We start from the raw sequence: 15,916 nt of genomic DNA, 5'->3' as shown, positions 1-15,916 counted from the left end.
ACACCTTTAACTGCCCGGTGTTGAACCCTATGGCTTGGCAATAGAGCTTACAATTGGTCTATGAATAGGGTTAACGATGGTACGTGTTAATAATCTTAATATACAAGGTGCCCAGAGAATACTAGAACAATTAAAAATCGGTGTGAATATAATGTTGATGAACAATGATAAAAAGTGATAAGGTTAGATGGAGTAAGTGAAGTTTAAGTCGTGCCCGAAGTTGTGATTTTTACAGTTTTCTTAACAATTTGCAGTAACACTAGCAAATGTATCTTTTTGATAAAAATTTGTTGCATAGGTAGGTATAGATGGTCACGCAAATCTTGTCAGTATAAAAAGACGCGAAACTCAAATTTCCTATGAGGCGGTATCCCTTCGCGGCCTTCGCGCCTACATATTTCAAATTTGCCGCCTTTTTCAGCTGACATCTGCTTGACCATCTATACGTACCTATATTTTCTAGAAGTATTTTTTTACTATAACTTACCTGCCTAATCTCACGCTCCACTATCTATTATGGTAATAAGCAAATACCACAAAATGAAACCAGCCTCTAAACGTCGTAAAAACTTTACGACCCAACTCTAACCTCGGGAATTAACAGATCCATCTGAAATACGTCTGCTTCATAGTTACAGGTTATTTATGCTCATTAACAAATACGGATTAACTGTTTCCAAATATACAATTTAAATACAGGAGGATACAAATAAAAGAATAGGTAGGTATTTATTTATTAGGCCTTTAGGCACCCCATGCTCCATCTTTCCCCACTCTCCCTTATACGATAACAATAAAATAAGGCAGCAAATTTGAAAAATGGTTAATAATTTCACGCCTTTTACTAGAACTTTTTTTTTACTAGAACTAACAAAGTTAATTGGCTTGCTAGAGTATGAAAATTAGACATGATATTATAATATTTATCTTGCTCATTACGCCATTTGATAAGGAATCAAAACTTAGTGTAGACATTTGATTGTATTTGTTTCTATTTTTTTTTTATATGTTTGCCATACGATTAAATAAAAAAATAAAACAGTTGTTGCCGCTATAAACCTGCAAAATTGCGACATGTAGCTGTATTGAACGCGCCCCAGGGCTCACCATCAATATCCACCCACGCTTAACACCTGGGCCCAGTTTTATAAAATTACAAGTTACAGGTTACAAGAGTACAGGCTACAGGCACCTGTAATGCACTGTGAACGGCTACAGGTGTTTTATAAATACACATAAATTATTACAGTTGTAAAGAACCACGGTCAATCTCGATTACATGTGAAATCTACAGGTGTGAAGGACATCACTATTTAAAAAAAAACGTCTGTCATAGATACTCGGTGCTCTACTAAATGATGTGTTTTTGTTTGCTGTAAAATATTAATTACTGGAAAAATGGCCAGAAATGAAGGAAAAATCGAGTGGGAGAGCGGCGATCCATGCCAAGGATATACTTTTTGGGCCGTTTTCAGATTCAGATTAAGTTAGATTTCATGAAATATTTACCTAATAAGAAAATAACATGTAAATAAGTACTTTTTCACATTTTTACATGTATCGTTTCGGTAGCGGCTCAAAGATAAATACGCTGTGTATCGAAAATTATGAATAGTACACTTTACCATAATGTGAATGCACTATAATACTTAAATAAAGAGACGAATGCTAATAAATCAACGACAAAATATATCGGGAATAATCCCTTTCCATTTCCAAGTAGATAAAATAAAACGAATCGTCAATAAAATCAGTATCAAACATATTGTCACTTTATTTCCTATTTACTATATATTACAGATACATTAACAAAAACTAATAAGGTCAGTGCATGGAAAAGTATGCATGCCCTGGCACAATCGTTGGCGTTGGTGCTTAACAATAAAGAGTAAAGTTTAAAATCTCTCAGAAAACGAGTCTACAAGTAACTGCTGTTTTGCTGTTACAGGACTCAAGACGTATGTAAGTTTTTGTTACAAGTGTACCAATCTACACTTGTAATTTACAATATTTTTATAAAACGCTTGTTCGATTATGAGTTTAAAACTATAAAACTCCCGTATTTTCATCTATGGTTGAGCTACAGGCACTTGTACCTGTAACTTGTAAAATTGTAACACAGTACTTTTATAAAACGCAAATTGTAAAAAACGGAGCAAGTGTTGCCAGTAAACGCCTGTAAACTTGTAACTTGTAACTTTATAAAACTGGGCCCTATATTTCTAATTTGTTTCGTATCACACTATCTATAAGCGGACATTATTCATAATTAATATAAGAACACTTGTTCCTAACGAACAATCCAAAAAAATATGTAAATATCAGTGTCGAATCTGTCATTTTAATGGACAGTTTGAATAATTTAATATTTTATAGAAACTACATAAAAATTCACAAAGTTATATTTGCAGTCAATTTATAAGTATCTTCATAGAGATTTGATAAATATCGTCTTTTACGATTGTAAAATATAAGTTTGTTGATTGTCTGTAGTAACAAAAGCGCCATCTATTATCTTATTAAGTTGTGTAACTTTAGAGAATATGTCAAATGACTTTGTTATGAATATTTTAGAAAGGGCCAGGCGTTAATCTCAGTAACAAATTGCCGCCTAAAATGTTCATACTAAACTAATAAACTTTATTAACGTAAAGCGATAAAAACAAATTTTATTGACATATTTGGAAGCGTATAGTGCGGGAACTAAATGTGACGAAAGAGGTATCATATTTTAATTATCTATCATTTCTGTCAACTGTATAATAACTAATAAGCAAGTACCTAAAGTCGTCAGTCCTAAAGAAACGCATTTTTTCAAATAGACGCAATCTCAAACTCCGGTTAGATAATCTTAAAGAAAATTGCGAACATAGAACCACTGACTACTCTTACTATCACAACTAATATTATTAATTTGAAAGTAACTGTCTGCCAGTCTGTTAGCAAGCGGCAATAGTTTGTCACGAGGAAGCCATAGGATATTTTTAGCACGTAAATCATAGTTCTGTGCAGGTAAAGGTAAGTCAAAGAAAAGCTATCCAACGATATAAAATAGAAATAATTACACACATCATTCAGGGATAAGTTCGCCTTTGTTGTATTTAATTGACTCTGTAACTGTGTTTCTCGTGTTTTTATTTATATGTACAATAAAGTAAATACAGACATACATACATACATACATACATATCCATCGCATTCCATAATTCCATCTACCACATTCTTAAACTATCCCACCATTTACAACCCAACAAATTGTATGCTCATACGATTTAACACATCCAATCCAAGAAACCCTCATAAAATACACGGGCCCATTAAATCAAACGAGAAAACTCTTTATAAATAACAATTAGAACTCAAAACAAACCCGCGAAAGAAGAACTTCCAACCAATGACAGTTCTATCACAAATAGAGGTCATGATAAACTGGTCCGTGTATTAACAACAAGAATCTTAACTAATCATCAATGGACCTTAACGTCCTTGTAATAAGGGTTACGTAACGTCAATTAACAATGTGAATGGTATAGCATGGATGTAGTGAATTGACTTCGTTAACGGCGGTGGACGCGGTACGGTACGCGGGGCAATAAAAGGCCAATTTAGGATGGCGGCAGTATAAATAGTAGCTTATGAATTCATTGCATCGGATTTTATTTAGGTAGATATAGATTGCATGGTTAATATTGCAGCTATGATTTTACGTTACGTATAGGTAACTTACCCTAAGGAAGTTAAGACTATAGACGAGCTGCCGTATCACGAGCCACACGCACCGATTCGAACTTTAAGATACGTCAAATATTACGACTAGATACGATATAGATTAGATATGTCATTGTCACAAAAGTGACGTTTTTGTTTGAAGAAACGTCACTTCAAATCGGGCCGTTAATGTAGTTAACTATCAATATGTGACACATCTTATATAAAAGTGCGATGTGGCAGTCCGTCCACAGACGTGAATTATTTGTATGGGATTTACAAACCTTTAAATGCCTCATCACGCAGTTTAGAGTATGGTGCTATCTCTGTGAACGTGTTAAAGTTATTTCGTTTAACAAGACTGGAGAATTTTTTGTTTATAAAAATATTTAATCTAAATAATATTGTACGTAATAACTAGAAGTATTTTTTTTTATTGTTTCTCTATCATCAGCTCATCACCATGACTGGCGTTTGCCATCTTCATTTTATGGCGTGAATGTTATTAAAATTAGACTTGTATGGAACTATTTGAGCGGCTTTCTCGGCCCAACCGGTTCCCGGTCAGAACCGATACTATAAATTATGAAATTCTTACCTAAATGCCTCTTTCGGCATCGAATTATATTATACGAGTTAATTATCAATCAATAATTATGGAAAATGTACCAAGTTATAGTTATAATGGTTATAAATAGTTTCGGTAACTTTAATAAATATAACTTGATAGATAAATATGGTAATTATAATTATTGTAAATTACATGAATTGTAATAGGTACGAGTGGTTTCAATTTGGGCACGAAATATGAATTTCGAGCTGAGACAGGGAACGGTCCAATTTGACATAAAACACCTACTCGCTCTATTTACTTTTATATGTATTTAAAACAATTTTTAGCAACAAAAACTATACTTAGTATCAGACATGGATATACATATGTTGCATGAATTCATGAAACTTGAGATGAACATTCATCTCAAGTTTCATGAAATTTAAAGAAGTCGTTTTAAAATGATAGCGTCATTTCGATTGCATGGAAGCGGCTTTTTGGCGACGCGTTCGTAAGACTCTAATGAGTTTTATACTACCAACACCTGTACGCTTAGCAATTAAAAGGTTATGTCATTTACGACAAAAAACTATGTAGTTGCAGGATCCCACCGTTGGCTCCCATGCGTTCTTGACAGATATGCCACATTACTACGATTCCAACGTGTCACAAGTTGGACTGCGTTAACCGTACAGCGACTTAGAATACCCGACGTGTGATAGACTAATTAAGACTTGAAGAGTCCTATGAGTCCTGTTTCAAGACTCGACTTGGTTTTTCAGACTGTTGAAATGAAGTCAAACCCAAGTTCTTTCCAACTTCTTAAAGACCCGAGTTAGGGCCGGAACAGACGGACTGCAACCCGACTACAAATTACAGTCGGTCTGTATCGGCCCTTATTAGTACAAACTTGAGTCTTGTTTAGAGAACTCTAACATTTTATAGTGCGGCTAAGGCTCGATTTAATATGGAGGTATGGTCCCATCCGGCAGAAAGCACGAAACTTTGCTTGGTATCCATATAACTTTTGCGTTTATAAGCACAAATAGGAGTATGAACACGCCGACAAGTTACCTATATGTAGTTTCTTTAGATTTTTATGAAATAACTGTGAAAGCTGTAATGAAAATGTCTAGGATAAGGGATGAGTATATTCTCCATAAAAAAATCTCTACAATTAATATTGTCTTGTGAAGCATATTTGACCACTTAATATGTATGTGTTCAAAGCACGAAAGTTATAAACTGTTAGATTTTAAGAAATCCCTATACTGTATATAATAAAACTGTGCTACATGTTATGTTATGTTCTAAGCAACGGTAAGCCTAATCACGGCGGAAGCGTTGTAATGGCCGTATTAACCAATTATTAACTATTATTACATTACAAGGGCATTTTTAACGCGTTTGAGGTTACCACCGGATGCTGTAAACGAGCTTTCCATAACTTTGTAATGCTTTCTGTAGGTTATGGAAACATAACTTTGCATTGGAATTTTCTTATGCCTACCTTAGAAGGAAAGCAAATACTGAAACTTTTTCACTGAAAGCAAATAACTGAAGACGACCGGTCTGGCCTAGTGGGTAGTGACCCTGCCTATGAAGCCGATGGTACCGGGTTCGAATCCTGGTAAGGGCATTTATTTGTATGATGATACAGATATTTGTTCCTGAGTCATGGTTGTTTTCTATATATTTAAGTATTCATATATTACATAAGGACTCGACTTGGGACTCAAAATATACTCGGAAGTTGTCATAAAAACGAGTCAAATTCTACCTTTTTGGACTCAAAAGACTCCTAGCAAATGCCACACCACACTAGCGTCTTTTGAGCGTCGGCGTCTAGTCAGCGCTTTGGAAAATGGCGTCGCTGCGCAGTTGCGCCAACGTTGCGTCGAGCAGCAGCCATAGAGTTGACTAGACGCCGACGCTCGGGAGACGCTAGTATGGGGTGGCCCATCATGGCCCCTGGTCAGCGCTATGGAAAATGACGTCGCTGCGCAGTTGCGTCGACGTTGCTTCGAGCAGCGGCCATAGAGTTGTAGACGCCGACGCTCTAAAGACGCTAAATGTGGGGTGGCCCTAAGACCACACAGCTAGGCCTGATAAAATATACCTATCTCTATTAAAATTACCGCTAAACAAGCGTGTTCCGTCTGTTTGGAGCTTGAAAGTGATAGTACAATGGTGGGAAAACTAGTCTATTTGTAAAAGAAACCTCTATAACACTGAGTCATTATCATTGCGAACAGGGCATCTATAGGGCATCGGCGCGGCGGTCCGTAACGTATTTTTTATCGTCGTGTCATGCGTCACTTTCGCACTTACCCACTTGTTAGAACGTGACAGGCATGGTGACAGACGATAAAGAGGCGAGTATCTTAGCATACTAGTTTTTACCGGGATTCTGATATAATTGATGGCGTTATCCACGTGATAAGCGTAAATTTTTAACACCCTATGACTGATAAAGACAGGCATTGTCATTATCACCATACAGCGATTTGAGGGGAGCAATTTGGTTTGATGTCTAATAATTTTTAAGAAAAAAAAACCGACTTCCATGGGGGCCGATGAAAGATTATTGTAGATGGTACACTATGCACTATGCACTATGCCGACTCATTGCTGAGCTACGGATTAAGTTGTTATGGACTCACTTTTAAAACCTACTTGGATCAAATTAAACAATTGCAGATAAGGCTGATGAAATACTTAGTTAGCAAAAACATAAGAAATGAATGTAGAACTAATTATGAAAAATTGTTCTTGGCTTGTAAAATCCTTCCGATCTCATGTAAAGTAGAATATCTTAATGCCATAGAATGCTACTATACCCAAGATTTTAAGATTGAGAGATCTGCTAACCACTATAATACTAGGTCATCTAAAAAGAGAAAATTATGTCAAATCACGGCTAAAAATTATTACGGTCAACGAACCAAAGAATATGTAACACCCAAGATTTGTAATAAATACCCTCTCTTACTGGAAAAAAATAAATTAAAAATAGGTAGTCTTAAGGCAAAGCTTAAAGAAATATTGTTAAATAATTATTCTAAAAACCACTGTTAGTATAGGTATAGGTACAGTACATAGCATTATTATTACTTATAGTGTAGTTAAATCGAGGTGAACTGCTGGTATCTAGTTATACTTGTTTGCTTTCTGTGCACTTCTATTTCTATTTGAGTTTGTTAACTGTTGATTTAAGATAAAATATAAGAGCGCACCGCCAACAAACTGTTGTACAGTTTGGCGAAATTTTTGTTACTGTGTATGTATGTGTTTTTTATATAACAATAAATAAAAAAAAAATAAAAAAATGTAGAAAAGGAGGTAAAACCACCCACTTTTCTACTAGCATTTCGCTTCTGTATAATGGCTCATCGTGAAGAGGAGCCATGAGGGTCGTAGTTCTAGCCTAACCTAACCCACTCCTCAGATAGCAGTTCGGTTCTGTGCGGCTCGCAGTTCGAACCTAATCAAACCCACTTTTCAAGTAGCATTTCGTTTCTGTAAGGCTCGCAGTTCTAACCTAACCTAATCCTTGTTCGGTTCTGTGAGGATCGCAGTTCAAACCTAACCTAACCCACTTAATGGCGCATGCCGTGCGGTGTACGGGGGTTTAAGCGGGAGGGGCTAGTAAGATTGGCATCATCGTACTTTATACGTACGTAATCATAGTTGTTTATTTAGTTAAGGTATCATAGTGGTTTTCTGGGTCAAAAGTCCGGGTCCGAGTCCGGGTCCGAGTCCGGGTCCGTATCCGGGTCCGAGACCGGGTCCGAGTCCGGATTCGAGTCCGGGTCCGAATCCGGATCCGAGTCCAGGTCCGGGTCCGAACCGGATCCGGGTATGACTCCGAGTCCGGGTCCCAGTCCAAGTCAAAATCGAAATTCGTAATCACCAAACGTGTACCATGCGTCATTGAAGAGTTCTGTTCTGGTCATCATCAGCAGTTTCACTTCATCAAATGCGACAGTTTTTAATGTAAATGCTTGATTTTATGATGAAAATACAAAAAAATCTATACGTATGCCTTTAATATTTGAGGAGTTCCCTCGATTCCTTATGGATCCCATCATCAGAACTCGAGCTTGACAAAAATGTGGCTTAAAAACTTAACTTGCTTAACGAACATAACGAAAAGGAAAAATCGCCAAACGTGAACTATGCGTCGTTTAAGAGTTCTGTTCTGATCATCATCAACAGTTCCACTTCATCAAATGCAACAGTTTTTAATGAAAATGCTTAATTTTCTGTACAAAATCTCTATACGCATGCCTTTAAGATTTGAGGAGTTCCCTTGATTCCTCATGGATCCCATCATCAGAACTCGAGCTTGACAAAAATGTGGCTTAAAAACTTAACTTGCTTAACAAACATAACGACGAGGACAAATCGCCAACCGTGAACTATGCGTCGTTGAAGAGTTCTGTTCTGATCATCATCAGCAGTTCCACTTCATCAAATGCAACAGTTTTTAATGAAAATGCTTGATTTTCTGGTGTGAATACAAAAATCTCTATACGCATGCCTTTAAGATTTGAGGAGTTCCCTTGATTCCTCATGGATCCCATCATCAGAACTCGAGCTTGACAAAAATGCGGCTTAAAAACTTAATTTGCTTAACAAACATAACGAAGAGGACAAATCGCCAACCGTGAACTATGCGTCGTTAAAGAGTTCCGTTCTGATCATCATCAGCAGTTCCACTTCATCAAATGTCACTTTTTTGGGTGTATATGCTTGATTTGTTGATAAAAACCCAAAAATCACTATACGTATGCCTTTAATATTTGAGGAGTTCCCTCGATTCCTCATGGATCCCATCATCAGAACTGGGTTTTGACAAAAACGGGACCAAACTGTATGCATATACATTCAATCAAAAAAAGAATTTTCAAAATCGATCTAGTTATGACGGAGATATGGAGTAACAAACATAAAAAAAAATAAAAATAAAAAAAATAAAAAAAATAAAAAAAAACATACAACCGAATTGATAACCTCCTTCTTTGAGATTTGGAAGTCGGTTAAAAAGTGCACGCGTACACGTATCGCAACTGTATCGATGCTGAATAAAGGGGTCCACTGATTAACAGTCCGCCGGACGGTATCGGCCTATCAGTTGTTCGAAACTGTCAAAATTTTGTTCTAACTGGCAGGCCGATACCGTCCGGCGGACTGATAATCAGTGGGCCCCTACGGTTGTATCGATGCTCGCAACTGTAAAGTGTAAAGCGAGGCGTAGACTAGCAAGAACTTGCAGTTTACGTTACATTGCCGACTACTAAGTTAAACTGCATTCAAGAGTTTGATCAGATACCGCAATGTAATGAAAATTGGATGCAAGTTCTTGCCAGTCTAAACCTCCGCAATAATAGCGATGCCTCGCGACTATATAGCGTCCTTTTTGCGTCTGCCTCGCTTCTGAATCGCTACAAAAAGTAGCCGTGTGCTACAACAATACATACTAAACATGCTTAGTAGGTACAATAACATTAAGTAACTACTTAATTCAATTTTTAAATTTGCGTTGCCACTTTAACCGTTTTTTGAAAATATTTTTAAGAGTCATAACAAAAGCGACTCTATTCCGCAGAAAACACAATTCATGTTTAATTGTTTCGCAAAAGCCCATAAACTGATGTCCACAATTTAATTTACGTCGTATGCAAATGAAAGGCGTCATCCTAAAAGGAACTCTGTAGTTATATAGACTCGGTTCAGATTTAAATGTGTTAAAAAAGCTTGATATGTCGTTTTATAGGCAAATTATTTGTATGCAGGTCATACACTACGTGGGAGAGTCCGGTATGGCGGACGGGAGCCACATATTAATACCGTTTTAATGGTATTCATGTTAAACATAGCTTTCGGGGTTTGTGGTGGTTATAAATTATATAATAACTGAGAAGGAGGTTTATGGTGTCAAATTACGACGTACCTGGTATAATCACTTACGAAGACCCCCTAAAAATATATAGATACGCTCCTACTAATACATATTATAAATTGCCAGACGCTTATACCTATTAAAATTAAATAAATATACAGTATGAGCGAAGTGATTTATTTGCACCACGCATAAACTTTTATAGGTTATAAAAAAAAGTGCGAAAGTAATTGTCTGCCTATCTGTTACTTACCACTTCACGCTTACCTATAATATAAGCCGCTGAACCGATTACGATGAAATTTAGTATTAGTACTTATCAATCACCATCATCATTCCATACTAAAGCTTGCAGAAGTCGCGAGCAAATGCTAGTGGCTCTATAAAATAGTATGTCAACTGTATCTATAATATTAGGTACCTACCTACCTACGAGTATACCTACGTAACAACATTATATACAAAGATCTATATTAATTAGGTACTAACTATCATTAAAAGATCTTCACGGTGGCAATATGGCCGGTAACTTATGAGCAACCGATCGATATCGATAGATGGAGTCGATAATCGATCGTCTGGTTTACCATCGCCCGATTAAGATCGATTGACCTCTTAGCTACGAACGGTTCATATAAAATTTGCTATACCTACCTACAGGTATACCGCTACCGCTTAGATGTATAAGTACTCTGCCCTAATTTGTCCAATCGTTATATCATTTTCGTACAAAATTGGTACAAAATCAGAATGATTGGATAGTAGATTGTCCGATCGAAATGTCATACATCTCTAGGGGCTTAGTCAAGATGACAAACGTTACCAAAAGTCACGTGACTATACATACATTATTAAATTTTTGATCGGCGTTTCCTATTAAAAACTGTTATCATGCCTATGCCCCCACAGTAGGGTTAGTAAGCGCAATGAGTATGCGCTTTAGTCTCAGAATAATATTTAGTCTATGGGTCATCAGATTTACAGCTAGTGGTCGTATAGTTGTTGCCACAGACAAGACATCCTCCAGACTGAGCATAGTAGCTCTACCCCCTCTGCCACGCATACGGTAGTTTTACTCCATTTTCGAGTCGAAAGTGTCTTTGTGTGACGTCCGGATCAATCACGGCACGGGACCCCGTTCACCTAGTTCCCCGCACCCCCGTATTTTTGGCAGCATCGGTTTCATGAAATAATTTATCTAAACTCGATCTAGAGGATTCCTAGTCTATGGTTGTAGCTAAATGATCTAGTCCTGTTTGGCCATAAAAGGTGTGAGAAGCGGAATACGCAAATATTTTAATGAGCCTGGCAGTGGCGGGCCAAGTTCTTGCAAACGTAAGGTATTTCTAATTCACGCCCGGAGCTACTTTTTATGCGTAATTTATAGTTTTCAACGAGTTGGCTTAGTTGCCTCAGTTGCAATTCAATTTCCAGTTTTACATTACAAAGATATGAAAATAAACATTCTTCTCTTCTTTAACATACAAAGTTGCAAATTATAGGTTTTCATTGTTTTTGTAAGTACAATATAGTATAGTTTCAAAGCCGGTTGTAACAATATCGTTTGTTATTTTAATCGTAGCTTGTAGAAACATTCTTGCATTGAATAGTTTAAGTCATGTTTAAGTAGACATGTCTGCAAAAGATAGAACAAATGTTTAAATCAAAGTAAAAATGGAGAATTTACCCGCTTGGAAAACTTCTGAAAATCTTTGTTTTACAGTTATCTGCATGTTTATATTAATTCGATATTTTTTATACTAACGTGAATATTTTATGTATGAAAATTTAATTTACATTATGTCACAAAAATTCATGAATTCTGAGCTACTATATTTTATTAGTTGTAATTAAAATCTGAACCCTTAAACAGCTATACAAATACACACTGCGTACTAATTGTATAAAATCACTACAACTATAAATCGATGCCACATCAAACCATGGCATACATCCGTCATTCAAGCTTTGCTGCCACATCAGCAACAAAAGTACCAAGCCAAATACAAAGTCAATCAATTCTAAACTCAACACCATAGTATTACGACTGAAAATAATTGTAATCTAATTGCGACGTATTACCTTTTTGTATATTAGCATGTTGTAAGTTTGTACCAGTTATTGATGATGGTCAGAATGACGAATCATTCTGGTCCCTTCGAGATGCCGGTGATAAGAGGTAGATCAAGTAGCAGATAGGCATCATTGTTCAAATGGTAGCTTCACGGTGACTTGGCCCGTTTTTTGACATGTCGTGCTATATTAATTTGTTAGATGCTGATAATAATGACGTTAGGAAAATATCTGATTAATCAGAACCGGAACAGGTTCTACACATTCCAGAAGAAGAATTTAGGATTAAATTAACAGTAAATGCCAGTCCTAGCCTCATTCATAAGCGAATTTTGGTGAAAAACGCAAAACCTGCGGGCATTTTATTTGTAGGATTGTGTTAATGATCATTTCATCTTGTACCTAGTTAGACTGATGAAGGATATGGTCCAAATATTCGGTGTAACTGAGATTTCAGTCAGTAAAGCCGTGGTAAAACCAGTGTCCAAGAATCTACGAGTTCAAGTCTTCCCCTTTATTAAAAAAAAACTTTAATAACAAATTGCAGCGTCTTTGCTGACGAATAGAACTAGATCATCAGAATTTCAGAATAAACTAGTTATTCTACATCCAACCCCATCAGCACTAACAAATCTCTTTCTACCTTCCAGACCCGTCTGCCGCAACTGCGTGATCTCGCCGACCGGCTCGCCGCCCCCCCTGGACCCCACCCCTCCCCCACCAGCCCCCTCGTCGCCCTCCCCCCAGCCGAGCCACTCCAGCCAATCCCCGCACTCCTACCCGAGGAGGTATCCGGAATACGGGCAAGGACACTCGATGCCACAGTCGCCGCCGGCGATGTCGCTGTCACCACATCCAGTGCCGCAGGGCAAGTTTAGAGGACTACTGGAACATGCTGAAAGGTATATGATCACTCTTCACTCATCTATCAACATTACTAGCATCAGCCGTCTTCTATCATACCATACTAGGACACCATACTTGGACAAGAGGTAGAACATACACAAGAAGGTCAAGTGTCTCCTTAGAATGAAAGGTTCATTATCGCTTGTGAGTTTGGGATCATCGATGATTCGTACAGCGCGCCTTTAGACTGAAGTCCAAGGGTCTAAGCTCCATATGGGGTCTGACTTGAGACATTACATATTATTATAATAGCATTCGACCCAATCCCCGCCCTCTCAGTGCGGGGATTGGGTCGAATATATCTACTATCCCTAGATTATATCTACTATTATCAGAACGTACATGAGAGCTATAATTAAATCTATCATGAGCTCCAAACTTCTTCTACCAGTGGAGCAGAGTATCATAGTAAGATCCGATTTGGTATCTGCAGTCAGAAATGTCATTGTCCCTCGTCCCGTGTCTCAGAGCAAATTTAAAGGGCTTCTGGAGCATGCTGTAACATAAATAATCACTATAATCAGTTATATATCAACATCACCACCCTTCTACTATTATATAACGTACCTACTGGAAAACCATTGTCTAATATAGCAGAGCTTCAGACTCCTAATACCAAAAAATCCTTTGCTAAAAGCTGTTCCTCTGTTAAAAAACAAATTTTTTACCAGTAAGCGCCATCCCACTAACCCGGAGTTAACCGATTAAACCGTTAACCCAGTGTCAAATTGTACTGGTAACCATGGTAACCAGGTTTAACCGGTTAACCCCAGGTTAACTGAAGGTACGTTGATAACTTTTATCTAAAGTATCTTGTGACTATTCTTCCAGGTTAATGAAGCCAGGCGATGCGCACAGGCACTCGCAGAGCGACGACGACTCGGGGTGCGCGCTGGAGGAGTACACCTGGGTCCCGCCGGGCTTGAGGCCGGAACAGGTGCGTTCAAGTTCTATTCCAGGTTAATGAAGCCAGGCGACCACTTAGACCTTAGACCACTTCCTTGGCTGATCGTACATGGCGGTAATTCATGTACAGTCGCCATCACATATATCGAAGCTGCCAAGGTGCTCAGAAATATCTAAACTAGAGACGCCCCGAATAATGAATTTGGCCGAATACCGAATACCAAATATTCGGCCCCTCGCCTGGCCGAATACCGAATATTCGGCGACCGAATATTCGGCATGACATGCGAATATTTTGAGTCACAATGTTGTTAGTTGACTTAGTTTATTGAAGTGACAACATACATCAATGGAATACATAATGTGTAAAAGAAGTATAAATTCAAAATTTTGATTAGCCAGTTATTACAACACTCCCCCGTAATCAAAATAAGCCTATACCTTTCACACAATTCTGATGCTTTGTACGAGCTAACGGCTTAGTTAGTACATCTGCCCACATCTCCAAAGTAGGAGTGTAAATGACATTAACAATATTGTCATTTAATAAATCACGTATGAAGTAGAATCTGGTATCTATGTGCTTGGTTCTGTTATGGTGGACTGGATTCAGTGCCAGTTTTTGAGCAGACTGTGAATCATTATAAATTGGTATAGTTGTCAACTTACCAGTAAGTTCAAACATCAACCGCCTCAGAAACACAGCATCCTTCGCCGCACTCGACAAGCTCATAAATTCCGCTTCACTTGATGAAAGGGCAATGGTGGACTGCTTCTTACTCTCCCAAGAGATGGCGCCACCGGCCATGGTGAAGAAAAATCCTGTGTAGGAACGACGGTCTACAGGACAGTTGGCCCAATCTGCATCTGCATAACCATGTAGACATCCACCGCCTTTCCTGTAAATAATGCCCAAATCGATAGTGCCTTTTAAATACTGCAACACTCGCTTTGCGGCAATCCAATGGCTTTTGTCATATTTAGTGTTAAATTGACTTAAATACGATGTCGCATGAGCGATATCTGGTCTCGTATTTACAGCCAAAAACATCAGTGACCCTATTAATTGCTGATAAGGATATAACGAAGAATTGTTTACATTACCATCTTCACACGGCAACAACTTCTTTGCTTCCAATGGCGTAGTTGCAGACTTGCAATCCGACATATTAAACTTTCGCAACAAATCCTTAATGTAAGTTTTTTGAGATAATTTAATCTCATTAGGTTTGCTACTAATATTCAAACCTAAATAATAACTCAACGGGCCTAGCACTTTTAAGCTAAAATAATTCTTTAAGTCAGTTATGACGTTGTCTAACGTTTTATTTTCTGTATAGAATATGACAATGTCATCGACATGGAAGGCGAGTATTATAGACTCGGTACCAACCTTCTTAGTATAAACGCATGCTTCAGAAGGAGTTTGTTTGAAACCTAAACGGTTTAAAATTTCGGTTAATTTTTTAAACCAAGCCCTCGGTGCTTGTTTGAGGCCATAAAGCGAACGCTTTAGTAGGCATACTTTACCTTCTTGTCCAGGTTTAGCAAATCCCTCTGGCTGACTCATATACACCTCCTCCTCCAAATCTCCGTTTAAAAACGCCGTGTCCACATCTAAATGATGCATCTTCATACCTTTTTCAGCAGCCAACGCGAAAAGCATGCGCAGTGAAGAATTACGAACGACTGGAGAGAAAGTTTCAGAATAATCAACACCATAAGTTTGATTAAAGCCTTTGGCTACAAGCCTTGCTTTATATTTAATTACGTCACCATGTGCATTTTTCTTCAGCTTATAGACCCATTTGCAAGGTATGACCTTTTTATCTGGTCTGTTAACGAGAACCCACGTTTCTTTCTCA

General features: G+C 37.7%; 1 protein-coding gene across 2 annotated transcripts in view; it reads left to right on the top strand.

Annotated features, from left to right (window-relative positions):
* Window positions 1-15,916, top strand: part of LOC134671689 (protein prickle-like) — a 209,489-nt gene that overhangs the window by 66,351 nt on the left and 127,222 nt on the right. For both annotated transcript variants that reach the window (XM_063529508.1, XM_063529507.1), the window contains exons 3-4: window positions 12,890-13,141; window positions 13,977-14,082. In XM_063529508.1, the coding sequence (XP_063385578.1) occupies window positions 12,890-13,141; window positions 13,977-14,082 (358 nt within the window). The remainder of the gene's footprint in view (window positions 1-12,889; window positions 13,142-13,976; window positions 14,083-15,916) is intronic.

This window comes from Cydia fagiglandana, chromosome 16 (genome assembly GCF_963556715.1).
Source record: "Cydia fagiglandana chromosome 16, ilCydFagi1.1, whole genome shotgun sequence".
Lineage (NCBI taxonomy): Eukaryota > Metazoa > Arthropoda > Insecta > Lepidoptera > Tortricidae > Cydia > Cydia fagiglandana.
This window is presented reverse-complemented; position numbering and strand designations above follow the sequence as displayed.